The following is a 27925-nucleotide window of genomic DNA, read 5'->3' on the forward strand; positions in this document are numbered from 1 at the left end:
TTGTTTCTTCACTTTAAATTACATTCATGAATACTGCATTATATATAAAGATAGGGCAATAATACTCACTGGGAACACAATTAGGCAAAAAGCTTATTGATTACTTATTTGAATATTCACTAGGGGACAAAGCACTTGTTGGCACAAAACTCTTAAGGAAATATAATTTATGTTTAATTATTCAGAATATTAATCCTCCTAAAACTTCAAAAGACAAAGAATTCCAGTAATGTAAATTTTTTCCTTAAGATATCTCCAAATCGGAATTCTGTTGAATGAAAACAAGACAAAACAAAATATAACACAACAGTGGAGATGTATAATGCTTAATATACTAATTCTGAGGAACTAAAATAATCTCACCTAAAATAGCTAGCCAGATAAGAAGTATATAAGCACCTCAGGAGACTTTTTTTTTTTTTGAAAAGCATTTTAAAAATTATAATTTAAAGATATTATTTATTTTACTAAGGTTTATATCCTTTTTCTTACGATCTCTGTTTAGAAGTGCAAGAGCCAGACTTTACTTTAAATGGGCAAAGGCACTTTAAGAGAAAATGCATGAAAACTGATACATAAAAATGTCCTACTGTCAAATATGTCAACACAAATGCATGGATAGGAATATATAATTTGCTTCCTTTTTACTATCACACTTCTCATAAATCTCTTCCTAACCCTTCTGCTTTCTTCTGAAGCATGAATCTAAGATACCAGATAGAAGTTGCTTATACACTAGCGATTCCAATATTCTCATTCCGCAGAGACAAAACATACCATTCCTTTCAATTCTAGAACATCTTTTAAGGCCACATTGTCCATATAATTATTAATTATTAACACAGCTTATGCATTAGATTTCTTATTTTTAAACTTCAAATTCACAAAAATTTACAGATAAAAGATTTTAGATGTTTCTCAGAGTATTTCAGAATTTTAATAAAATGCATCTTCAGCTAGGACTATCTAGAATACTATTAGCTATTTACGTAGTTGACTAGATAGGTGGGAATCCTTTAGCTCTGTTTTTTTTAAAAAGGGACATGATGTCCAATTTCTAAACTAAAGGTCAACAGCATAAATGCCAGAAAAGTACTGTCCCTATGGCTTCCTGCTACAATGGCTATTAAATCTAAGTCAGGCCATGTCATTCCATGGCTCAAAGTCCACCATCTCCCCTCCCTACCGTGTAACGTCACGCACAGTAAAAGACAAATCCTTACATGGTCCAGAATCCCTTCCAGATCCACCCTGCTCCCACCAGGGTCTGTTCCTGGCTCACAATGCTCCTACCACACTGGCCTCCCTGCTCTGCAAGCACACCAGGAACGCTCTGCCTTAGGGCACTTGCACTGTGCCTGGAAAGCTCTCCTCTGGAAATCCTTATCCCATACCCTTCTCCCAGTCCTGGCATTCCCTGCTTTATTTTCTCTAGAGCACTCAGCAGCACCTTTTAACATACTATATAATTAACATTTTTGTCTGTCTGTCTCCTCTAGAATACGTACTCTGAGAAGGCAAGTATTTGCCTGTTTCCTTCAATGCTGTATCTCTCAGTGCTTACAAGTGTTAGCACGTAATAGGTGCTCAATTCATTTACCAATTGAATATATGAATAAATGACTTTGCTCTTCCCCAAGTGCAGAATTTTAGTCAGTAGTATTGTTCTAAACTCCAAGCCCAGCAAGTTTGGCATCAGTCTGTTCCTTCTGTTGTTGGAGTCTCTCTTTTGGTTTATATTCTCTATTCCCAACACTATCTTCCTGGCTCAACACTTCATTTCATCTGAATTATTACTTTAGGTTCTTAATTAAATTTCCCTCATCTTATCTTTTCCCATGCTTGAGGAATGCTGGAGGTCCCTATAGCTCATCTTTTTCAACGTAATTTCTCACTGCCCTAGAATAGGAAATTTCTGCTTCGGTCACACTTAACCTCATTGTCCTAGGACAAGCGTATATTTTTCCCACCTTTGTCTGCACATCTCTCTCCCCATCCCTGGAATGCCTTTCGTCTTATTTCTAGTTTATTTAATTGCACTCATTGTTTAAACTCAACTGAAGCTCAATATCATCCATGAAGATTCCCCCATGGCCTCGAGACAGGGATTTTCCTGTCACACTAAAATATATACTGCCACACACTAAAAATTCATTTCTAGTTTAGTGTTTAATTTTTTGCTGATTGTTTTATGCATGATTCTTCCCAGTCAGATTTAAAGCTCATTAGGGTAGATGCTTATTAGGTAGGCCCCAGGTGCCTGGAATAGTGGAATGCTTGCTTAATAAAGACGCACTTTGTATTTCCTTAACAGAACAGATTATAAATCCACAGAGGGCAAATACCTCACTTATAATCCTCATACTTCCTTGTTTCTATACTGCACATAAAGAAACTCAGGAAATAAGCATAACATTTACCTAAATTGACTGATGCTTCAGGCTACAGTATGGCTTAATATTTTTCCATACTGAAGTTTAAAATTTAGCTCTCCTTTATCCAAGTAAATAAAATGAATGTTATCACTGGTAGACAGCACTGACTAATTTTCTGCTTTCCTAAGAATGTATTGCAGTATTTTAAATTTGGGGAACTGAACACATGACCACTTGATTCTAAAAGATAATGCTCTATTCTCAGTGAGTAAATGACGGCAAATCCATACCTTTGTTAGTCCTTCATATTTTCCATAATCTGTACTCTTTAGCCACTCCATCAGCTTGGCATATCGGAGCAAATCTCTATGAAATGGATGATGGTTGGGTAAAGTCAGTTCAATAGAGTGTTGAGCAAGAGTCGAACTCTGATCATGACCCTAAAGTGAGTAAATAAGTAAATAAATATAATCGACAGCACAAAGACATATTGTTACAATAAAAAGTCTAAACAATGACCAAAATGTGGCCAAGCCAAACCAATAAGACATAGAAAAATAAAAATAATTAAGAATAGAATACAGAAAAATGAAAACCAAATACTTAGACAACTTTTATATCCTGTGTCTATCAAATGAACATTACCACAAGATAATCATAAACACGCAAGAATGGCACTCTGATAAATCAACTACTCATTCCGTCTTCTAAAGGAATAAAGATGGAACGTTTTAATGAAGCTTCTCTCTCTCATACCATATTTCACAATTTACCAAGCAAATGACCTTCTTGATATAGCTTGAATTAAGAAACACAAATAGAGAAATCATTCAAAACAGTCTACACTTATGATATTCCCATTAGAAAGTTTATAATACTTAAAACAACAGATTAAAAAAACGTAGACTATAAAGTCTTAGAGCTTGGAATTGGAACCTTGGTCATTTGAGTCTTACTTCTGTCTTGGAGCAGATTCAAATTGAAAATACAATTTCCCTACAACAAGCAAAAGGCAAAACAAGACAGATTTATTTGATGTAATTTTCACTCAATCTAATTTGCCTAAATAGTCAGAAGTTATTTGTCAGCATTTTGTGAAAATTTTATTAAAATTACACAGACTGCTGGAGTTTTGGAACTAGTTAACTCATTTCCTGGTAAGGTTACCTAAAGCAAATTATGAATGTGTATTATACTCGTTGGTATACATTAGCTTAATAAGCATCCTGAATTTAAAGAATTTAAATTCTTTTAAGTTGAAAGGGATTTCTTTCACCTAATTTATATACTTTACTATATACACAAAATAACCTAGTGGTTATGAATTTTTAAAAATTTCTTTTAAACACAGAGTATTCAGAAAGAAACATTTCTGGCCTAGGGGAATGAGGAGTTCCCCGGTAACTGAGAAAGAAAGCCCGGAAGTGTAAGACATGCCAAGTACAAAAACCCACATCATTATCCATGTTCCTTCTTCATAAACGTTTTCAAATCAGTCTGATGGAAAATTTTCTTCATGTGAGAATACATCCCCAATTAAAAATGGAAATTAAAAAGAAAAAAGGAAGGACCCATTATACGTAAATTACATACAAAATGGTAGAAAACAACCAATATACTTCTCAGATTCATCTTACTGATATCTACTTAGGTTAACTTGGGAAACTGAACTAGAGATGTCAGAAAAATATCACGAGACTGACCAGTTCAAAACAACAAGAACTAGAATACGGGGCAACAGAAGTTCACAGCTACCCCAGATGTTACATACAAGGTGTATCAATAGGTCCATAATCCCTGTCTGTAATTCTGACATCCAAAAAGCTCTGAAAACTCAGACTAAGCTTGGCACCAAAACAATTTTGATGGTAAAACGTGACCTGAACTGATATGGGCCTATTTATAGTGTTTAGAGTGACTATTCATATTTTTTGTTGCAAAAACATGTGCTTAGAGTGATTATATAATATACAGCATATATACTGTATTGCTTTTCTAAAATCTGAAAAATTCAAAAACCCACCTGACCCCAAGAATTCTGGATAACAGAGCATGAACCTATGTGGATGTCCTTCTATGGGTGGCTACCTGAATATAAAACAATCACATCTTTCAAAAGAATCAAGAAGGACTAAGAGCTAAAGTGTTGAAGAATGGAACAATTCTATATATTTAGAATGCCTGGGCCACCACATCTTTTCTGCAAAGGCTAACAATAAAGATGAACAAAATTAATAATATTAAGTAAAATACACAGGTATTACCATTGGATAATAATCTACTTCTATGTTGCCAAAGGTCAATATAAACATTCTATTACAGAAATGTTTTTTAACCAACATGTCAGAAGGATAATCAGGATTCTACAGCATCACATGTATTAGATACTAGGCAGATATAGATATTATAGTTTTAGGTCTACAAATGTCTCCAAATTGTTTTATTTTTATTTTTGTTAATAGAGATGGGGTCTCACTATGTTGCCCAGGTTGCCCTCAAACTCTTGAGCTCAAGTTATCCGCCTGCCTCAGCCTCCCGAAGTGCTAGAATTCCAGGTGCCAGCCACTGTGCCTGGTCTAAACTGTGTGCCTTAATTGGTCACGCTGATTAAAGGGGAAGAATATTTGACAGACTTGTATCATACAAATGTTTACCAAATAGTTTTTATTAGTAACAATGTATCATTATCCAAAACAATCTTCCTCATTAATTTTTCTCAATGATTCAAGACTCAAAATTACTGTCTATGTTCTTCTACTGCTGTTTACTCAGGCACAAATGTCAATTAACTTGTTCAAGGTAACCCAGATAGGAGGTAGGAGAGTCAGGATTTGGAACCCAGGAAGTTTGGCTCTAGTGTCTGCACTCTTAAGCACTTTGCTAAAGTGACTTTTTAAAAGAAATGATACATTGGGGTCAAAGTTTGAATAAATTTTCAAGATTTGGAATTCTTTCTTTCCGTTATGACATACTTATTCTTGTTTTCTTAAAAATCTGAGCAAAGTTCGAACAAATCTCACAAAAATGAATCTTAATCACAAGTCTTTCTAAGCTTTTAACCAGAGATCATCCATCTATGTTTACAAAAATGTGACATATGCTTAAGGAAACACTTTTGTAAAAGAAAATGAATATTGGTGGTCTATAATACAAGTTTTATTTTATTATAGCTTGCTTCTGTATATGTATGTTGAAAGAAAAATTTCTAAACTTAAGCATAAGGTAAAAAGTTCCACAACTTCGGTTTTTTTCCTGGTTGTACTTTTAGTTCAGAGCATTTCAGTTCATTTTCATTTTCTCTAAGTTATGTGCATAATCAGTCTCATCATGTTGCTAAAGGCAAAAGTAGATAAAATCATGAGGTCTCTGTAGAACCAAAGGGGGAAACAAAAGGCAAAGAGAGTAGTTATCAAAATAAATCTTTCAAGAAACAACCAAAACCATTTTTTAAATGACATATTCTTTATGCAAATATTTCCTGAATTTCATTAGCCTTAATTTGACTGTCTGTTTTCAATATCATAATCCTAATTAGTGTAACTGGCCAAATTTTCATACCTGATCTTTCTAGATATACAAATCCCCAGTAAATGTAAAAATTATGGGCAAGAGCCTATAATTTCAATGGAAGTTGAGTGTGTAAGATCTGAAAGATCTAAAAGAAGCTAACTAATCTTTATGTAACATTACTCTCATACTGTATTACAGTGAGTATTATATTAAAATACACTTCAAGTTTCACTAAAGTATGGATAACACAGAAGTATTAATAGGAAAGCTGCATCACAGATAGCATGCTCTGAATCAGTGATTCCCAAATGCAAGATGTTTTTCCTGGCCTATAGCAATAAGAAAAAGTACAATGAAAGAAGTCAGTCCTTCATAAAGGTAAACGTATTAATTTTTAAAATCTGAAAGGAAATTCTTATTCTTTTAGTGCCAAAATGTCATTTTAAAACGAAAAGATAATGAAAGTGGATAATAGTATTTCTTTTTCAAGGTCTTTATTTGGTAAAATAAAAAAATTGGTGATTTGGTCAGTCTCCAAATTTTATTTCTTTTAGTTTTACTAATTTGTGAATTTTAAAAAGACTGAGAATCAGTGCTTTGAAATTATTGTTATATTGCGAACAGATTATTTTCACTGGATTCTTCAGTGTAATATTTGTAAATGTTATAACTATACATTTGTTATAAACTGTATTGCATGGACTCAGTTCAAGTCCTACCTTATCTGCGATTCCTTCCATATCTGACTCCTTAAATTCTCAATAAACTCACTTTTGATTAAACCTTTTTAGCACTTACAGTCCACAGTTCTACAATTAGCAATATATTACACACATTGCTAATGTATATTAGTCTTAACTCCTTACAAAGAGTAAGTACATTAGTTTTAACTCCTTCTTACAAGCATCTTGAGGGTACGAACTATTTCTTATTCTCACATATGGTAGACAGTGAGTACATAATAAGCATACAATGAAAATTTTGTGATTGCCAAAGAGGTGTACCATATTATTTTAATCAACTTTCCCAGCTTGTGCCCCTACCAGGAATAGACATACCCATGTTTCTCAACAATTTTGCTAGGTGACCTGATGCACTGAATGCAACACTAAGAACATCTCTTTCTTATGAGTGGGATATCTTCTTCCACCTTTTTTGGCACATCCTAGGTTGTCACAGCATTCTGGTTTTTAACATGCATCATTCACATGTAATAACACATATTAGCTTTTCAGAAACGGGAAGCATTCATTTTTAATGAAGCCATTAGTTGACAAGGCAAGAAGCAAAATCATAAATAACTGCAGGTTACAATAAACAGTTAAGGGTACAGAAAAGACTATTGTTTATTGGATGGTATTTTCAATACTATCTACAAAAGTGGATAACATAATTGTCAACAGCATCATTTTTACAAACTAAGGAACTGTATAGGAATAGATGTTATTGTAGTAATTACCTAAGAAAAACACAAATTAGTAGTTCCTATGTGACATCTAAGCTTACTTTTTTCTTGACACTTTTCAGGTCAAGTGGAATGTTAAGGGAATTTCTCTGATTTCCCCTTATACTGTGCTTTTAGTTAGGTGGTCTTCCTTTATGCTCCCACAGTCTCACCACCATAACATTTATCCCTCTTGAGTATATTATTTGTTTGTCTCCCTTCCCTAGACTGTGAACTACTTGAGGACAGGACTGGTCTCTCATTTATCCCAAGTCAATATCTGGTATGTACCTCAATCACCTGGCAATACTAAATAAATGAAGGAGTAATATTACTATTATTACTAAATGAAGGAGTAATACTACTATTTATTACTAAATAAATGAAGTGAGTGAAAAAATGACAGAAAGAAAGGCAAGCAGAATGAGATTAAATGCCTTTTTGGCCCTAATAGTCTCTACTATGGGACATTTAAAAACTGCTACGAATGTGGTTAACAAGTAGCTTAAATCAGTAAGTTATAATCTGTAAAGATTCTGCTGCTGTTAAGTTTAGCAAACTGTATAGAAAAAAAAAAAAAACAAAAAACAGAATCAGAGAAGCTTGAGCCAAATTTGATGTACTCACAGGAACCGAAAGAAAGTAGGACCTGTTATAGAGTTGAAGGAGGGCCTGAGTAAACTAATTGGAAATAAAATATAGTAAATACAATTGTTTTAGAATATTGCAAAGTGAAAATAAAGTAAAAATCCACTGTTTTCAGGCAGTATTTCTTGATGAACAAGATATCCCCCCAATTTTTTTTCATTCAGTAACTCTAATAAAATAAAAGGGACTTTTAAAAGAGATGAAAAAATAAGAAACTTAATTTATTACATTAGATATTAAAATGGCTTTTATTCAAATCCCCCAAAGGTACTCTTAATATTAGTAATAACATTATTATTACCACACTCTTAATTATAACATCCTTCTCCATATAGAAATATAGGCAAAGCATTTATATGAAGATTAGATCAACTGAAATTTACGGTTGAGCTATAGTCGTTTTCTTAACAAGCATACTATGTTCTAAGTACATAGAACTTACAAAACATTTAAAACAATGAATCAAGTCCTGAGTCTCACCTCAAAATATTGAAAAATAAAACAGGTCCAATAGTAAACATCTAACAAGTTTGGACTTACTTTTATAAATAAAAATATCTAAGTAGTATATGCAATCAATATGAACAGTTATTTGATTTCTAGAATCAGAGAGCATCAGCTGAAGGGCACTAGACTGTCTACTGAAAGAGGCAGCTGAGGCCCAAAATACATCTATGAGCAAAGAGGCACCTATTTCAAAATATTAAAATCAAATATGTGAAGTAATTGACTTTAATTGACCCCAATTAAACATATTAACCTTTTTGTGGAAATGTAAGGTTAAGATAATACATAAATAAGCTATAGGAACATGCTCGTCTTAATAATAAAATAAAATTACCTGTTGAACAAAAACATTGTTGAGATGACTCGCCAGTCTCCGGGCAAAAAGCTCTCGCAAATCACTGAATCGCTGCTGTTGCTGTTTGACTGCCAGAAGCATGTCATGGCCTGAAACAGAATGACATTTTGTGACCAGTTTAATAGGTAAAAAGATTTCCTTGATGTTTAATGGAACATTAAACATATCTAAAGTTTTGAATAATCCCTAAGTTGTATGGGTGTATTCACTTACTTGATAAAAGTTAAGTAGGAGAAAAATGGGACTGCACAGTGGTTCTCAAAGTGTGGTCTTGCCTCACCATCGCCTGGGAACTGTTAGAAATGTGGATTCTAAAGCCTCAGCCCAGATCTGCTGAATCTGGGGCTGAGGCCAGGCAATCTATGTTTTTAACAAGACCTCTAGGGATTCTGAAGGACACTCAAGTTTTGAAATCATTGCCTAGAAAAACCTTACGCTCTCTGGTCTAACCAAAGCACCTACTTTCTGCTGGGTTCTGTGGATAGTACTAAATAAAGATCATGGTGTTGACTATAGTCATTGAGGTCAACTAGAAGCAGGAACTGAAGTAAAAAAGTTCCTAGTATCAAGAGAAATAAGTGGGAAATCAGTGAAACTTGAATAGCTAATAATGTAACCCTAAACCACGTGTCTCATGTATTTCTTGTCAAAATCTTTATAACAAGTTACAGGCTTAGTCTCAGATTCTTGGTCACACTTTTGTCATTTCTAATGAACATACCTGGTCGAAGAGCTACATTCATGCACTGCAGAAGGGCATCAGCAGCATTGGTGCAGGCCTCAATGCCTCTGGAAGAAGCAAGATCTCCTTCCTGAAGGGCCTTTATATGACCTTTGGCCAAGTCCATGTGATTCTAGGATATATGCAAACATACCATTTGCATGTGTAATTCTGGGAAATTTACAGGCAAGATGCTACTCAATCCTATCATTACGTCTTTGGAATTAATTTAAATCCTGTTCTCATAAGGAAATTAGAAAATGTTTACAAATGGGTTTTATATATCATCACTAGTTTTTGTTGTTGTTGTTAGTAATTTATGATCATACTTACCACAAGGAACTCTATCTCAGATAGGAGTTTTACATTATTAGTGTTACTAAGATGAATTAGGTGGTTGCTTTCAGAGATCTGATCCATTTGTTCTTTTACACTTTGGAGCATTTCCTCGTAACTGCTCAGTTTCAATTCAATCTGATCTACCTCCTTTAGAGCCTCATCTAGCAATTTCATCAAGATGTTGACTTGTTTTTCAGATGCCATGATTGACTGGATGTTAGCCTACAAAGTTAAAGACCAAAACAAGCAAACAAAAAACACAACATTTCATGTTATTTAAGTGTGTAAAAGAATAAAGGTGAAATGTTGCTAAATTTCCTTTAAAGTAGAGTAACAAAAATTGATATATACCTATACATCTACTTTAGTTTATCACTTTATGTTCTTCCATGTTTTACACAGTATTTCATGCAGGTACACTTGCCTCTTTATCAATGTTAAATTGATACACATGCCTTAGGATTTTATATTTCCACAGACTGCACAAGTAAGGTTCCAGAATGCACAAGTACGGTGCCAGAATGTATCATCAGTAATGGCACATTCTCATTTCTATACATTTAGGAGGCATTAGGCCATGTTATCTCTAACATTTCCTCCAATTCTACCAGCTAGAAATTTTCTTAACATCTATGTGAAACACTAAATAAAAGCATAATCACCTATGTGATATCTTAGTTGAGAAAGCAGCAGTGGCATACTAGACTCCAAAGGATACATTAAACTAATTTATAACTGTAGTATGAAGGGAACTAGTAACAGGACGTAGAAGAGCATACGGCCGATAGATAGCTCCTTCTATCATCTTTTTTTCTTTTCTCTTTCATTTGCAACTCTGTTTTTCTTCTTCCCCAGGCAAAGCAGTAACAAACCATCACCCCCTTATCACTATTTTCTAAATGATTCTAACTACTGATTCTGAATTCCCTGAAATAAGGAAACTGCCAAATCCAAAATTAAACTGCAAAGCAATATGCTGACTTGGAACATATATACAATATTAATTAGAACAAAAAATATAAATCACTAAGCCATATTAAAAAGGCAAGTAACACAGTATGATGAAAAACCTGGACCAGAAAATTTAAAGAATATCATTGTACAGCTGATGTTGTGGTTTCACATGTTATTTATACACTATTCACAGTAAATAAAATGTAAGTACAATACAACTTTAAGAGTCAGCAGAGCTCAGAAGCCACTGACATCTCTTAAGTAACAGAGCTGGGGTTTGAATCTGCCCAGGATAATTTCTTTCTTAACATCTTAAAATCATTTCTAGGCTTTGCTTTCAGTGAGCTCTGTAAACTTGTAAGCTTGGACTATTTATATAATCTCTCTGGGCCTGAGTCAGACCCCATAACTTCTGTACCTTTCATGTATATAACACTAAAATTTAAGTCTTTAAAATGTTCCTTATCCTCTGAGGGATTTCTTAAATGCTTACCTTTTCTTAAAACCAGAACAAACCCAAATGATTTTAGATTATTCTAGCATAAGAGATGCTGTGCATTTGATTTTTTTGTTTTGTTCTGTTTTGTTTTGTTTTGAGACAGTGTCACTCTGTCACCCAGGCTGGAGTGCAGTGGCATGATTTCAGTTCACGGCAACCCCTCTGTCTTCCAGGTTCAAGCGATTCTTGTACCTCAGCCTCCTGAGTAGCTGGGACCACAGGAGCATGCCACCATGTCTGGCTAATTTTTTTTTTTTTTTTTAGTAGAGATGGGGTTTTGTCGTGTTGGCCAGGCTCGTCTCGAATTCCTGACCTCAGGTGATCTGCTCACCTCAGACTCCCAAAGTGTTGAGATTATAGCTGTGAGTCACTACATCCAGCAGGTGCTGTGCATTTGAATTACACTCAGAAACTGCATACAAAACAAAAAGCTGTATTCTAAAACATTTTAGCAGAGAAGTCACAGATCTCTTTCTCTGGCTCTCCTGTTTTCACCACACTCACTCCACTCTTCTTTGGTAAATGATTCACATATTTCAGCCACATTTCTCTCTTTATACTTCATCCCTATTTTTTTCAAACCACACACACACACACACACAAATGTTATTCTTTGGCACTGAACTATTCTGACATGTTTCAGAGGCTGAGTGAATCAACTCCCAAGATGTTCTCTGGCCTACGTTTTACTTCATCACTTCATATCAAGAACCTCCCCAAATCCAGAATCTCAGCCAACTGTCTTCATTGGCTTAATAGGAATAGTTCATCTTTTGAACAAGAACAGTAAAAGACTGATGGTAGCTGGTAATGTGCTTATAGATAAAGATGGCAATAACACACTATAAAGGCTTAAATGCTGAGGTAGCACAATATGAACATCATTAGCCTTCTCAATCCACTATATATCACTTATTCATAGATTTCAAGAAAGTCTTACCCCATCTAGCACCTGCAGTTCTCTGGACAATTTTTCTGCAAAGGCTTCTGCATTCGAGATTGCATATTCACAGCCTTCCATCATTATTTCAATATCCTGTTCTTCTCTTGCATTTAACTCTTGGTATTCATCTACTACTTCTTCATCACCTCCTGTCACACTCTGATTTTCTCCACTTGGAACAGATTCTTAAAGGGGGTAAAAATTCAAAGTAAAATAGTCAAAAAAGTAGAAAAGACTATAACATAATACATATAGCTAGGTATAGTTATAAACACAGGTCACATTTAGCAGCTGAAAAAGAGGAAAGAATGATTCAAACCATATGAAAAAAATCAAACTTTATTTTTATAAATTTCGTATGTTAATGAAATAAAGTCTTAAAAAATAAATAAAAAGCATGCAGTGTAATGCACTAACTTACAAGTGTTAAAACAGGCTTTCACCACAATTTCCCAAAATACAATTAAGCTAAAATGTAAAAACAAAACACAAAAACCGGTGGAAACAAACCTAAACATTTTTTCATACCTGATGTGGCTGTTGCTCTAACAAAACAATGACTACGAATTCAGTACACACAAAAACAATTTTCTTTCCTTTTATTCCCAGGTGAAATTTTTCTTTTGTTACTTTTGTTACTTTCATCTTCGGTATGTATATTTTTGCCAAATAATTTTTAATTAAAATGAAAAATGCATCTATAATCCATAATTTATTTTGGTCACTAGAATATTAACTGAATTTTCCATTTCTTTGTTTAAAAAAATTTCACAGGCATTGATAACATTTCTAAAGATAAGTTACAGAAGCTTTCTCAATAACTCTAATATAAGAGCAACAACAACATGGCTGTTTGAAATTATAAAAAGTTAAACAGGCTTCAAGCTTTATAACAAAAGACCATGAGGTCAAATTTGAAATGCTTTCTAGATGTTTCAGTTTATTTTTTTTTTTGGAGGAAATACACTAGCATGTGAACCCTGTATATAAAGCTTGAGGTTAGGAGAGGTAAAATGAAAGAAATCATTTTTAACTCCTAAGATGTTATTTTACCACTCTTAAATAAAGTTGGCAATTTCACAGACTTAATGGGGCATGATTTAAATTACAAACTCTGGATGCTTTTAGTATTCATTATTTTATAGGAAAATGAATATTTACATTCAGCATGACCTGAAATATGTTAATTTGTCCCAGAACAAAAACCAGCTAATTTGAAGTAACACAAGATTTGCTCTTAAGAATGATAATAAATTAGGCAGATTTAGATAACATCCCATAAAAAAAAGAAGACTAAAACTTTTCGTACAGGCAATTACAGATTTCAGTATATAAGTTTCTTAGAGAGATATTACCGAACTCCTTGTACTTTCAATGAGTCCATTTAGTTCATTGCGGAAAAAGTTCCACTGTCACGTGTGACCGCTTATTAGCCACTAGGGGGCAGGGACTGCCCAAATCATTCTGTACAGGTCCTTAAACAAGTAGACTTAAACAAATACTTTACATGATTATAATTAACTGCTTCAGAAGTATTTTCTAATGATATGTCCTTTGAAAGCCAATAATAAACACTATCATTAATTTTATTACTATGTAGATTTTAAAAATAAATTTGTTCCAGTACATAATTTCATAAAATATACAACCAACGGTATACAACAATGGCAACTAATAAAAACATATGGAATAGAAGAAGAAAAGGTGTTACGCACCTTCTGTAACTTTAGGCAGTTCTGGAGAGTAAAAAGGTATGAAAAAAGCAGAGGAAAGTAAGCAAAGAATATTAGCTGGGTAGAAAAGTAAACAGACTTAAATTTTTAAAATACTACCCATATCTCATTTGAACTTCATGTTAAATTAAAGTTCAAAAGACAGCCAAATCAACTTCAAAGTGGAAAGATCCATAAGAAGCTAAATTTGCAGTGTTCATTCTTCTTATTCACTTTCTGATAGTGACTACAAATATATTTATCTTTCTATTTTCTCTTGGTTTTTTAAGAAACAGTACTAACTAATCCTTAGAGGAGAAACCTGGGAAACTAATCATTTCCTGGGGATTATATTTAGGTCAGTTGTGACTCATGCATTTAGTCTAGTTATATTACTCAAAGCCTGAAAGCTTCACCCAGACACTCCCTCACAAAGGATTAGTCACAAAACACGGTAAGAAAAGACAAGATTGAGGCAAGTAAAAAATCACACAAAATAACAATTCAAGCTGGCATTTAAGGATTCAAGTCAAAGTTTTTTTTTCTTAAAAAAAAGCTGGTTGCAAGTAAAAGAATGCAAAATAAGGCCAAATAAAAGCTTCACTCTACTTCAACTGCTGGAAAGTCCTCTTTTACAAACCTTATTCTGCTGAGAAGCCCCATTATTTAACTTACATATTCAATTGTCAACAATAAAAACTACCAAGTTGCCACTGCTAGCATTTATAATCAAAACAGTCTTACTTAACTATTGAGCTCTTAAATGGGGGTGGTAATAATTTTTTATTTCTTTTCTAACATCACCCAAAACTTAGAGACATTTTTTTTTTAATGGGAATTAAAGGCTGTGATTTCAAGGTCCATAAAACAAGTTTGTAGACATTAATAAAGCTACTCCCTGAACTCCACTAAACCAAAGCAAGAGTTATTGATGTATAGCAAGTGATTTTCAAAATGAGATCCTTAAGGATCTTCTCAGTATTCTTAAAATCAATCTTGATTAGGGTTAATGTTTGCAAACATGAACATGTCTATACTCTTGTTTTATGGCCTGAAAAATTAAATATCTTTTTTTTTTTATGTTAGACACTTCATTTTCATTTTCAAAAACAGTACTACTCTTCTCACTGATTTTGGTAATATTTCTTAATGAGACAGATCCAGGTAGGTTATGTATTTTTCTATATGATTGTCCTGAAATATACTGGTTTCAAATCATCTTACACAATAAATAACATCTGGAAATGCATAATATTTGAAGACAGAACAGCAAGCTTGTGAATCACTGAATCACTGACTCATCAGAATGTTCAACCCTGAAATGGTAAAAAAATAAAAGCCATTCAAAGCAAATTAAACCACAATTCAAGGCACGAAAAGTTACCATAAATTTCTTGAAGGTCATTCCGTCAACACACTCAATTACCAAGATGTTGGGGACTAGTGCAGGTGAGATGGCAACCCTGGGGATTCCTACATAAGACCAGCACTACTGGTGCCTGACAGATGTGACTTGTCTCTGCCACTGCCAAGCATCAAGCCTAAAATCAGCAGCAGGCTCACTAATTACTAAGTGCTATCTTACAATGTTTATATCTTTAGGAAAGAAATTTTAAAAGTAGAGAAAATCTTATTGTATATTTTCACTAATTAATGGCAGAGTTTTTGTCTTACAACACAAAATGATGCACAGTAACATTCCTGAAGATATACTGATCAAAAATATTCTAATAAACTTCATGTCTAAGGATTTTATACTGGTAACATAATAATAGCTAATATTTACTGAGCACTTACTATGTACCTGGCACTGTTCTTACTATGTTCATATATTAAGTAATTTAATCCTCATAACAAGCCTATGAGGTAGATACTATTATTATCTCTAGTTCTGAGATAAGGGAAACCGAAACATAGAGAGTAAGTATCAATGCAAAGTCACATAGCTAGTTAGTGGCAAAGCCAGGATTTGAATCCAAGAAGTCTGACTCCAGAGCTATGTTCTTAACCACTACATCTACCCTCTGTACGAAAATACTGCTACAAGGATATTTGTCCCAGAGCTGTTTAAAAGAAGCAAGGATTGGAAAATTAAAAATAAATGATTAGTTAAATAACATGGTATATCCATATAATGGAATACTGTGGTGCTACTGAAAATAATGCTGGGGTAAGTATTCAGTAACATGAAAAATGTTCATGATGCATACATGAAAAAGAACGTTAAAAAATGTAATGTAAATTTCTTTATCTTAAAAAGGTGTTTACGCACAGGAAAAAGACTAGACGAATATCTAACAAAGTGCTAATAGTAGTTATTGCTGAAGAATAAGTGGTTTTTATTTATTTATCATAATGTATTAATATTCTACAATAAAGCGTAATTTCTGCAATAAGAGAAATTATTTTAAAGTTCTTTTGCAATAAGATAATTCAGTATTCTAATTAACTTGAATGATGTCAAATTATATATTCACTTAAAGATATAATTGATTTTACATATACATTTTTATTTAACTTTACCTTCCAAAAGCTGTGAGCTAACATTGACAAAATCAATTTTCTTCCGGAGATATCGCTGATTCAATTTCCAAATGCATGAAATAAATGCATTCTTTTCAGCAGTGCTGCTGGCAACCCATTTATATATTTTTTCGAAGTGTAAATCAAATTCAGGATTTTCCTAAAATAAAAATACACAAAAGATATTATTTTTGATCGCATCCTTTTACATTGTTAAAGTAAAATCTACATTAAAAAAAGGAATTTATGCTGTTTTTGGAAAATAAAGGGTATTAAAAATCAGCTAAGCAACTGGAAGAGAAAGGTTTGGAGAATTCAATTTATAGCAAAAAGTTTACCACCCCATAGAAGCTAGATGAAAAAACAACATACTGTTGTGGTCATTTTCTTCCCATGCCCTTTAGGTCTATGAGCAGAAGTATAGGATGTATTAATGGCTTTGTGGCTTAGCTTCCTCATCAGTAAGATGACAATGGTCTTTAGCTTTGACATGGATCTAATTTTTCTTTTTAAATTGCCTACCGAGTTTTAGTTAGAAATTTTCTTTAATAATGTACTACTATTCGAAACTGTAATTGGACATTAACTCCCTACTAAGGAATGTATATCCTGGTGTACTTTCTTTTTTTTTTTTGAGACGGAGTCTCGCTCTGTCGCCCAGGCTGGAGTGCAGTGACTGGATCTCAGCTCACTGCAAGCTCCGCCTCCCAGGTTTACGCCATTCTCCTGCCTCAGCCTCCCAAGTAGCTTTTTTTTTTGTATTTTTTAGTAGAGACGGGGTTTCACCATGTTAGCCAGTATGGTCTCGATCTCCTGACCTCGTGATCCGCCCGTCTCGGCCTCCCAAAGTGCTGGGATTACAGGCTTGAGCCACCGCGCTCAGCCCCTGGTGTACTTTCTAAGAACAAGTGAGGTGAAAAGCAGAGATTGCTCCTAATTATTTTCTATTTAGAAAATAAGGAATGATCAAAGATACCTCAAAAGCTAAAAGTGCTGCTGGGTCTTAAAGTTTATTTTTTTGACACAGGGTCTCACTTTGTTGCCAAAGCTACAATGCAGTGGTGCAGTCATGGTTCACTGAAGCCTCGACCTCCTGGGCTCAGGCAAACCTCCCGCCTCAGCCTCCTGAGTAGCTGGGCCCATAGACACATACCAGCATGCCAAATTTTTAAAATTTTTTTGTAGAGACAAGATCTCCCCATGTTACCCAGTTGATCCTCCTGCTTCGGCCTCCCAAAGTGCTGGCATTACAGGCATGAGCCCTGTTCCTGGCTGAAAGTTCCTTCATGTGACAAAGAAGCTCAACCAATCTGAGAGAATTACACTATACTTTCTACAAGTCTCTTAAGCCATGTTACAGCAGGCTAATATTTCTACACACCAGGCTAATATTCCTCCCTTGAATGAATAGAACTAGTTGACTATTATATAAAAAACCAGGTTGGGCTTGGTGGCTCACACCTGTAATCCTAGCACTTTGGGAGGCTGAGGTGGGTAGATCGCTTGAACCCACGAATTTGAGACCAGCCTGGGCAACATGGCAAAGCCCTTCTCTACAAAAAACACAAACATTAGCCAGGTGTAGTGGCATGTACCTGTAGTCCCAGCTACTTGGGAGGCTGAGGTGGGAGGATGGCTTGAGCCTGGAAGGTGGAGGCTGCAGTGAGCCAAGATTGTGCCACCGCACTCCAGCCTGGGTGGCAGAGTGAGACCCTGTCTCAAAACAATCAAACAAACAAACAAACTTATGGATGTATACTTCACATCCAAGGAATTAAAAAATAGGCTAAAATATTCTTAATGTTCTACAGGATAAAAGAATAATAATATATTTGATTCATTTAAAGTGTTATTTGGGGGAAATGTAAATACATTAAAATAAGGGAAGTTAAATCAGACTTTTACTGTGAAGAATTGGAATATCTTAGGAATCAGGATTTGACCTTTGGTACAACAATCATATTACAGCAGCATGGAACTACTAATTAGTTCAATGTATAGTTTAACAAACAGAATTAAAGTATCAAAAATTTAAAACCTGCATTTACAATGAAAAGGTAATTGCATTATTACTTAAAAAAAATGCAATAGGAATATTGGCAACTAATATGAAACTTGATGGGAAATAATCTCTTCCCTGGGAATATTTCCCATAATACCATAAAAGAAGCTGAGTGCACTAGTGGCAACACTCACACAAATCAATGTGTGATACTAAATGGCTAATGTTAAGTTATGTATAAAAATTTTATGTTTTATATCCATATATAGTGTACACACACCAAGGTGCGTACATAAAACGCAAAAAAAAAAAAAAATCCATTAAGCAAGTTGGCAAGAGGCGTCAGCTGTGAGAATGCATTCAAACAAGCATTCAGCAATGTTACTGAATTATGCAAGTCAACAGGGTTACGAAGTGCAAAACTACTGAAAGGAAAAATGGTTCTTAATAAAGGTACAGTTTTTAAAAGCCCTTAAGGTGTTTTGTCTTAAACAGAAACCAACCAGAAAAGTTTCCACTCTTGATCCCTCCCCATGGTAATAAAAATTACTTATTAAAGTGTGCTTTTTTTTTTTTTTTTTTGTTTGTGGAGACAGAGTCTCGCTCTGTCGCCCAGGCTGGAGTGCAGCGACATGATCTCGGCTCACTGCAACCACTGCCTCCCAGGTCCAACAATTCTCCTGCCTCAGCCTCCCAAGTAGCTGGGACTACAGGCGCATGCTGCCACGCCCGGCTAATTTTTTGTATTTTAGTAGAGACAGGGTTTCACCGTGTTACCCAGGCTGTCCTGAACTCCTGAGCTCAGGCAATCCACCAGCCTCAGCCTCCCAAAGTGTTAGGATTACAGGCGTGAGCCACCACACCTGGACTAAATTGTTTTTTAAACATCCCATTATAATTTTCTTTCCAATCTCCATCTTTCTAAATTTCTGTCAAATCCTGTTTCTACATTTCACATTTTTCTAAGCATTGGGTGGCTCCTTAGGGATAAAGCAAAGGGCCAGTAAGCCTAGAATACTTAAAGAAAAGGTAGATTTACATTTGGAAGAAATCTGAATTATACAGATATAGAGGGCTCTCCTCAAATTGTTCTTACTTCATTTTTCTGCACCCAACTCAACTACCTGTCATTTTGTCCAGATTTCTGATCCTTGGAGGTCTGTACCAAAGTAAGGGTAAAATCAGAATTGTATTTTACCAGATTGCTTTTTACACAGCAATTTTTTTGTTTTTTGTTGTTTTTACTTTATGCCTTTTTAGTAAATGTATGAGATTTGTAGAGCTAAAGAGCGCCTGTAGTTTCACTAGTGTAAGCCTTGCTATTATATTAGTCCCACCGACAGTACAAGTGGTTGTGGTACAAAGTATTCCCTAGTGTTCTGTACGTGTGTTAGGGCTGCAGAGAAAGATGAAGGGCAGAGTGAGAGAGGCTGAGGGGGGAGGAAGCACCTAATTTAATCAAAGGAGGCCTACTTGATTGCTTTGAAAAAAGGGTATTGCTGTGAAAGGCCTTGAACTGTCAGGAATATAGGTGGTCCTTTAATGTGATTATCACATTATTCAACTTTCTTGGAGTTTAAGTGTGGTTTATGTATAAAGTGTAAGATTTATATCTTTATAGATCTTATTATTTACATTCCTTAAAATAAGGTATGTAATCCACTATCACTTCTGTTTTTTTGTTGATCCACAAACATCAAAGCCATGGTGGCCTCGAAAGGCTAGTCTGGCTGCCCCAGCTGGTGATTGTATGTTTACTCATGAAGACTAAGGAAGGATTACTTTGTTTATATGATTTTGATTAAAAAAACAAACAAGCAAAAAGATTCATGACACACCACTTTAAAATCCATACTATGTATAGATTTTATACAAATTATACTTAATCTAAACACAGAAATGTATACAGTCAAGGTTATTTTGCTCTAGTTTATGTAGCTTGTGCACAAACATAATTATAGCTTTAAAAAGCAAAAAAATAAGAAAACAAACATATACATTAATTTGTTTTTAGATCATCTTAGAATACGTAATACCATGTTATAAAATGAAAGATGCTTTCTGAACACAGGTCAAATAACTGAGAAAAACCTACCTTGATAGCATCTTTGGCATCTACCACAGCAAGGTCTCGAAGGGCCCATGCAATCTGCCTTTTGTAGAAATCTCCCTTATCGGATTTCTTGACTTTGACCACCTTAACCTGCACAGGGCGTTCAGTTGTCACTGTTGAGTAAAACACACACTTTTATTAGAAACATTACTCCTTTCACTCATTCTTCATTTGCTCCTTGCAAGTACAGCTTTCAGGTGCCTAGTAGCTGATACTAAAAGAGGTGTACTACTTTGCAAAAAGGGCTTTGACTGAGGAAAGCACAGAATCCTAACAGAAGCATCTCAGTCAGACTAGAGGATCAGAGTAGACTCCTTGAGAAATAAAGGAATGATATACTAATAATACATTAATTCAGACCAGTTTTAAAGAAAAGTATGAGGTAAAAATCTAAAGAATGATTGACATATGTAGTCTGCGAGGCTTGAAAGAGCAAAATAGTATTTCAAAGAGCAACAATATATTTATATATAAAGGTCTTACTATGTTGCCCAGGCTGGCCTTAAACTCCTGGACTCCGGCCATTTGCCCACCTCAGCTTCCCTAAGTGCTGGAATTACAGGAATGAGCCACGACTCCTGGCCTAAGAATTTCTTTATAGCAATGCAAGAATGGCCTAATACAGATACATTATGATTGAGTGAGGTCATTCTAAAAAGTCAATTTATCATTTGAAAAACCAAGTACAATTATACACTACACTAACAAGGGAGAAAATTTTATGATACTATCAATGATACAAAAAGCAGTTGATAAAATTCAACACCCATTCATGATTTTTTAAAAAAATTGGAAGAAATCAGGAATAGAAGGGAACTTACGTAACACTATAAAGATAGCTATAAAAACCCTATACCAAATATCATGCTTAAAAATGAAGTCATTCCCTTTGACATGGAGTCTGGATGGATAGTCCTAACTAGGAAACTAAACCAACAAAAATAAATAAAAGATATAAAAACTATAAAGGAAGGAAGAAAAATATCACTACCTTCAAAGAGTCTACAAATAATTAGAATTAATAAGAAAGTTTGGCAAGATTGATAGATATCCATATAAAACACCACAATTCATTGTAGAATTCTAACAATATATGATTTTAAAATGTATTAATGTTAAAAAGAGTTTTCATGACTATCAAATAAAATCTAAGAATAAATCAATACCCAGGAATAAATCCAACAATATACATGCCAAACCTTTAGAGAAAATGATGAAACTCATAAAAGTTATAAAACACCTAAACAGAGAACTGTACCACGTTCATCGACACAAAAGATTCAATACAATAAAAATGTAAGTTCTCTCCAAATTGAACTATAGGTTCAAAACAATTCCATTCAAAATCCCAACAAAGTCTGAAACTTGACAAGTTGTTTCTAAAATTTAGGTGGAATAAAGAACAAAAACAAAATAAAAATAAGATATAAGATGATAACCAGAAATGCTCACACACACCACGACAGATGTCGACACAGGTGAACTAAGACTAAAATGTAAAAGGCAAAATTATAAAACTTTTAGAATTTAGGAAAATATTTTTATGACTGTACAAAAGATATCCGGGAAGGATCTTTAAGACACCAAAAGGGAAAGCCATAAAGGATTAATTAATTTCATTTAGTTTAAATTATAAATTTCATTAAAAGACGTCATAAAAAGTGAAAAGACAAGCCACTACCTGGGATGCATACAAACAACAAAAGACTGATACCCAGATTATAGAAAGAACTTGTACAAATCAGAAAAAGGACAAGCAACACAATAGAAAAGTGAGTAAAAGGCTTAAACAGGTAAATTTCACAGACAAGAGAGTGAAATGACTAAGAAATTCATGAAAAGATGCTCAATCTCATCATTATAGGGAAATACAATTTAAAACCACAATGAGATACTATTTCACTGCCACCAGATTGGCAACAATTAACAGCCTGTCAAAGCCAAGTGGGAATTTGTTGACCCAACAGTTTGTCCAATTATAGAGACTACTGGGATATTCAAAACAAAAGGAAATATCTCCTAAATAACAAAAGGATACAAAACAAGTACTCTTTCTTACTAAATACCCACCTGTGGCACATAAAAAACAGTTCTTTTTCTTTTTTCCTGCTTTGCAGACATTCACAATGCTCAGCAGGCGTTCATCATTTGGTGTAAAAATGTCTCTTTGTAATGCATGCTTGATCGCTGTCATCTTTTCTCAGCTGAAAAATTTGAAGTATAGATATTAAGCTCACTCCAACATCATTCCACCTTACACTTCCGAATTTATGATTTGAAAATGATTTTTGGTTAACAAGCCTAGGAAAAATGATTTAATATATGAATACACCTATATCACAAAAATATAAAGCTGGAAGTTTGGAAATAAAATTAGAGAACCAGTGTTATCAAACTCTAACATGTTTGGAAATGCTCACCGAGTGTACACACACACATACACACGCGCACACACACACACACACACAAGATTTAAGAAAAAAATCTTCAACTCCCTGCTCAATCTTTAAATAGTTTTCTACGTAAAGAACCCTTACAACTCAACAATAAAAAGACAAATAACCCAATTAAAAGTTGAATAAAATACCTGAATAGACATTTTTCCAAAGATATACAAATGGACAATAAGCACATGAAAACATGCTTAACATCACTGGCCACTAGGAAATGCAAATCAAAACCACAATGAGGTGTCAACCACTTTACACTCACAGGGTGGTTAAAATAAAAATGATAGAAAATAACAAGTGTTGGTGAAGATGAGAGGAAACAGAACTCTCGTACGTTGCTGGCGGGATTGTAAAATGGTGCAGCCACTTTGGAAAACAACTTAGTGGCTCCTCATAAAGTTAAACATGGGCTACTCTACAATCCAACAATTCCACTCCCAGGAGAACTGAAAACATGAGTCCACACAAAAATTTGTACATGAATGTTCATCGTAGCACTATTTGCAATAGCCAAAAAATGGAAATAACAGAAATGTCCATCAAACGATATATAAGTAAAATGTGGAATAGCCACACAATGGATTATTATTCGGCTACAAAAAAAAAAAAAAAAAAGGAAATGAAGTAATGAAACATGCTACAGTATTGATGAATCTTGATAAGATTATGCTAAGTGAAAGGAGCCAGATACAAAAGACCACGTATTGTAAGATTCCATTGATATGAAATATCCAGAATAGGAAAATCCACAGATACAGAAATACAAGTGGTTTTCAGGAGCTGGAGGGGAAGGTGGAAAGGAAGATTGACTGCTAATGGGTATGGAGTTTCTTTTTTGGCGTGATGACAATGCTTTTCAACTAGATAGTAATGATGGTTGTACAACCTTGTGAATATGCCAAAAATCACTACATTATATAATTGAAAAGGGTGAATTTTATCATATGTAATCTCAATTAAACTGTTATAAAAATAGGTTTCCACTTATCTCCTTTTTCTTATCTAACTCAGCATCTTTTCAAACATCAACTTAAGTTAAAATAATTTTTAATCTCTATTTTATTTTTCATATACATATTTGTGTGGATATATATTACTATTTTTTCAATGCAAATGTGTAGTATTTCATACATGTGAGCTTGCCTAGGACACTAACTTCTAAAACACTATTTCTTTCTATTGGAAAATGAAGAAAGTATGATTTTTAAATAAATGATTTACAATGCATTTTTACAGCACAATGACTACTTTGTAAACCAGGTCTTCCCAATATTTTACTCAATCTGTAAAACTTCTATCTCTGCTCCAATTTCAAAAATTGCTTTTCTCATAAAATTCACATCTTCTCACTTCCACTTCATCTCAGCCTCTAGTCTTCTGACACTGCCCTCCTTTCTGTTCTCTTAATCTGGCCTCTCCAAGTTTACTTCTTTTCCAACCTAGCCTGGAGACAGTGCTCATTTCCCTATACCTAAACTATCCCCTACAATTATTTCACCCTGTTTGTAGACCAGTTGATCTTGTTTTTATCAATCTCCATAAACTGTATTCTTTTCTTCACTTCTCTTGGACTACCAGATGCCGCTTTCAAAAGCCACATATCCATGCTCATTGCATGCATTACAAATATCTACAACCAGTGAAAGCTAGACTTTCAATGCTGCTGAGCAATTAATCCCTCATTTGATGATTCCTTTTCCCATTCCCCATGACTTTTGTTGCAAATCCTTATTACTCTCCTTCAGTTCCCAGCTCTAGAGGTTAGCCTCCTTCCTCTCTGCAAATGACTTAACAACCTACCTTGCAGAGAATATAAAAGCCATGAAACGCAATTTTCCCCAATTGCTCGCTTCTCCATCTCTCGACACCTTCACTCAACCTATCCTCCTTCTTGCCTATTGTAGAGTGTCCATGCTGCTAATCCCTTAATATGTTGTAGGGCCCAGACACTACGTTATATTTCTTCCTAAACCCAAGCCACATTGGCACTGGCCAGTTTACTTTTCTATCTCTGGGCTTTTGTTCAAGCAATTTTCTTTTCCTAGAATTCTCTTCTCCCTAGGAAATTACAATTCATCTCTCAAGATTGTGCTAAAATGTCATCTCTTCTGTAAAGCAGCCCCCTCCCTGCCACCACCCTGTGCAAAGAGTAATTTCTACCTCTCTAATATTTCCCCTCTACTCTGATAATACGGCATTTATGAACTGTATTTTCTAGCTAGCTGTATTTTATCTCCTATTAAAAGTAGGACCATGTCTTAATCATCTTTGTACTTCTAGAACTTGGCAAACTAGGTATTTAATGAATGCCTAAATTAACTAACATGACAGTATAGCTCCTCCAAGATTCCCCTTTTCTAATTTTCATATCTATAAGCAAATGTCCAGGTTCAAAATCCACCATATTTGCTTCCCTATTCCCTTGTCAACATGAAATCTGCTACCACATTCTGCGATTTCCCCCATCCACATGTAATTTATTCCTTTCTTTTCCCACTGCAAATATACTAACCCAGGTTCATATCAACTTTACTTAACCCTACAAAATCTGATTATCTCTTCGCAAGGTCCCACAATCCTGAACAACAAGATAATTTTAAAAGACAGTTTGTATCACATCACATTTTTACTCAACGTTTTCCTAATGGTCTCAAAAACATTGCACTCCAAGCACTCTTGTTCATTTTGGACGTCAAACCTTTACTTTGGTACTTCCCAAGTAAGGAATATCATCTCCGCCCTATCCAAACCCTAATTACACTTCATGATTTACATGAAGTTGATTCAATGAAGATCTTAATCCAAAGTGATCTCTCCTTTAAATTTCTACAGCTCTTACCGCATTAGCTAAACAAATCAAGCATTTGCCGTCTAATGGGCTCATTAAATCATAAGCTTCTATATCTCAAGAATTCTGTTAAAGAGAAAGAAGGGAGGGATGTTCACCATAGTTTTGTGTTTAGTGGATACTTAAATATCTCTTAAGGTAATTAGAACTGAATAGTAAAAACTGGTCAAATGAATAATAGGGACCAACGTTTACCACATACTCCCTCTCTGGCTACAAGCAACAACTGAGTGTACAGTAAGTGGCAAAACAAGACAGGATTGGGCATACATCATAAAGGAGTTAGGCATAATGAAAAGCAGTATGTGACTCTTCAATCATTCAGCAAATACTGATGCTTATTAGGTGCCAGACGCTATTCTAGCTTATAGCAGTCAACATGACAGATATGTTTATGAAGACCTGAAGCCGCGTGCTTCTATGGCATTTACACCCTGAGAGTCGAGTGATTAACTCTTCAGTCTTTACGGTACTTTTCTGAAAGTCAGTAAATAAATCCCTAGAGGTCCTCTAAAACTATTTTCCAGGTCTGAGAACCCATGTCTGACCACGTTCCAAAGGCAGCCAGCCACTGCTTACTCTGTACTGGTTAAATTTCCTTAAGCTCAGTTGGACCACTACACTGTGTGACAAATAGATAGTCAGTGTGAGTGCCTGTGTGCGATGGGCCCTGTATGCTGCTGAGACATATTAGTGCATGAAGCATTGTCATCCAGAAGATAAAACTGTGCACGGAAATAGAGAAATACACTTAAGAGATTTGGCGGGGGTTGGGGGGCCGGGATGTGAACTTGGAGAAAGAGGAAGGCACTGTCACGCTCTCCTCTCCTGGTCCACGCCAAAGAGCTTACGATCAGGGTCATTTTGCACAAATAAAATCTGGTTCTGATGGGCGGAACCGTAATGGGGAGCGTGAGGACTGCCCTCCCAGCTCCGCATTCTCCTAGACCCGAGAACGAGGGGTTGGAGAATGCTCTGACCAGCCTTTGCGTCTTACCAGGACAAACGGGGAAAGGAAGGTCAGAGGGAGCGGTGCCCGACTCCAGGCGTGGAGACAGCAGTCGGACTGAGGAGCCGCCTTAGACCCTGGTGCCTGTCTGTCAGCTCTTCTGTCCACCCCCGCCGGAACTACCGGGCAGCCGCGGCCGAAGGCTTACCGCAAGGACTGGGCCCGGCTGTGCCGAGGCGGGTCTTCCGAAACGGAGACCGGATGGGGTCACTTGGATGCGCCCCTCAATAAAACGTTGAACGGGAAGCCGCCGTTCCCCTAACACTTCCTATATCCGGGCACGTGATAAACTCCGCGCCGGAAGTTGACCCCGTAGAGAAGGAAGAAGAAGCTGTAAGGAAAAAAGGGCGTGGCAATCGACACGGGGGGCGGGGCCCAACCGACGGGCGTGACCGGGCGGAGCTAGGCCTCACTGGACGGGCGTGTCAGGGAAGGGAGGGGCGGGGCCTTTATGACACAGAAGCTGATTTGCGAGTTGGGGATTAGATGCTGTGTGGTATTTACTTTCTCCAAAATAGTTATTTATTCAGATGTTTGCAGCAATTCATTTAAGAAGAAATTCGATTAAATGGTTTCTTTTTTCATATGTAAAGCTCTATTAACTCTAGCTACTTAAACTTTGGAGCGCTTAAATGAGTTAAATCGGAATCTCTGCGGGTGGGACCCAGACATCAGTACTTTTAATATCTTCCCAGATGATTCTCATATGCAGCTAATGTCAAGAACCATTGTCCTCATGACCTTGATACTCAAAGTGTGGTCCGTGGATCAGCTGCTTGGGCATCATCTGGGGGCTTTTTAGGAAATGCAGTCTCTCTGGCTCACTTCAGATCTACTGAATCTGCATCTTAGCAAGATGATGCTTATGCATGTTTAAGTTTGGCCATGCCAAACATCAATAAATGATGCTAATGTTGCTTTTTGCGAGGTAGGTGTTTTATTTATTCCATAATCCTGGCACCTTTTTTTAATG

The 27925-nt window shown here is 35.3% G+C and overlaps 1 protein-coding gene across 8 annotated transcripts in view; it reads right to left on the reverse strand.

Moving 5' to 3' along the window:
- Positions 1 to 27277, reverse strand: part of EXOC1 (exocyst complex component 1) — a 71051-nt gene extending 43774 nt beyond the window's left edge. For 7 of the 8 annotated variants that reach the window (XM_026447657.1, XM_026447655.1, XM_026447656.1 and 4 more), the window contains exons 1-9: positions 27101 to 27246; positions 22716 to 22849; positions 20628 to 20758; positions 16531 to 16690; positions 12293 to 12480; positions 9894 to 10121; positions 9561 to 9693; positions 8819 to 8928; positions 2666 to 2815 (exon numbers count right to left, since the gene is read on the reverse strand). In XM_026447657.1, the coding sequence (XP_026303442.1) occupies positions 2666 to 2815; positions 8819 to 8928; positions 9561 to 9693; positions 9894 to 10121; positions 12293 to 12480; positions 16531 to 16690; positions 20628 to 20758; positions 22716 to 22839 (1224 nt within the window). In that variant the 5' untranslated portion in view covers positions 22840 to 22849; positions 27101 to 27246. Of the gene's footprint in view, positions 1 to 2665; positions 2816 to 8818; positions 8929 to 9560; positions 9694 to 9893; positions 10122 to 12292; positions 12481 to 16530; positions 16691 to 20627; positions 20759 to 22715; positions 22850 to 26940 lie in introns of all 8 variants that reach the window. The other variant, XM_023192189.1, reaches the window with a different exon arrangement.
- Positions 27278 to 27925: the final 648 nt, after the last annotated feature.

Source organism: Piliocolobus tephrosceles, chromosome 3, assembly GCF_002776525.5.
Source record: "Piliocolobus tephrosceles isolate RC106 chromosome 3, ASM277652v3, whole genome shotgun sequence".
NCBI lineage: Eukaryota > Metazoa > Chordata > Mammalia > Primates > Cercopithecidae > Piliocolobus > Piliocolobus tephrosceles.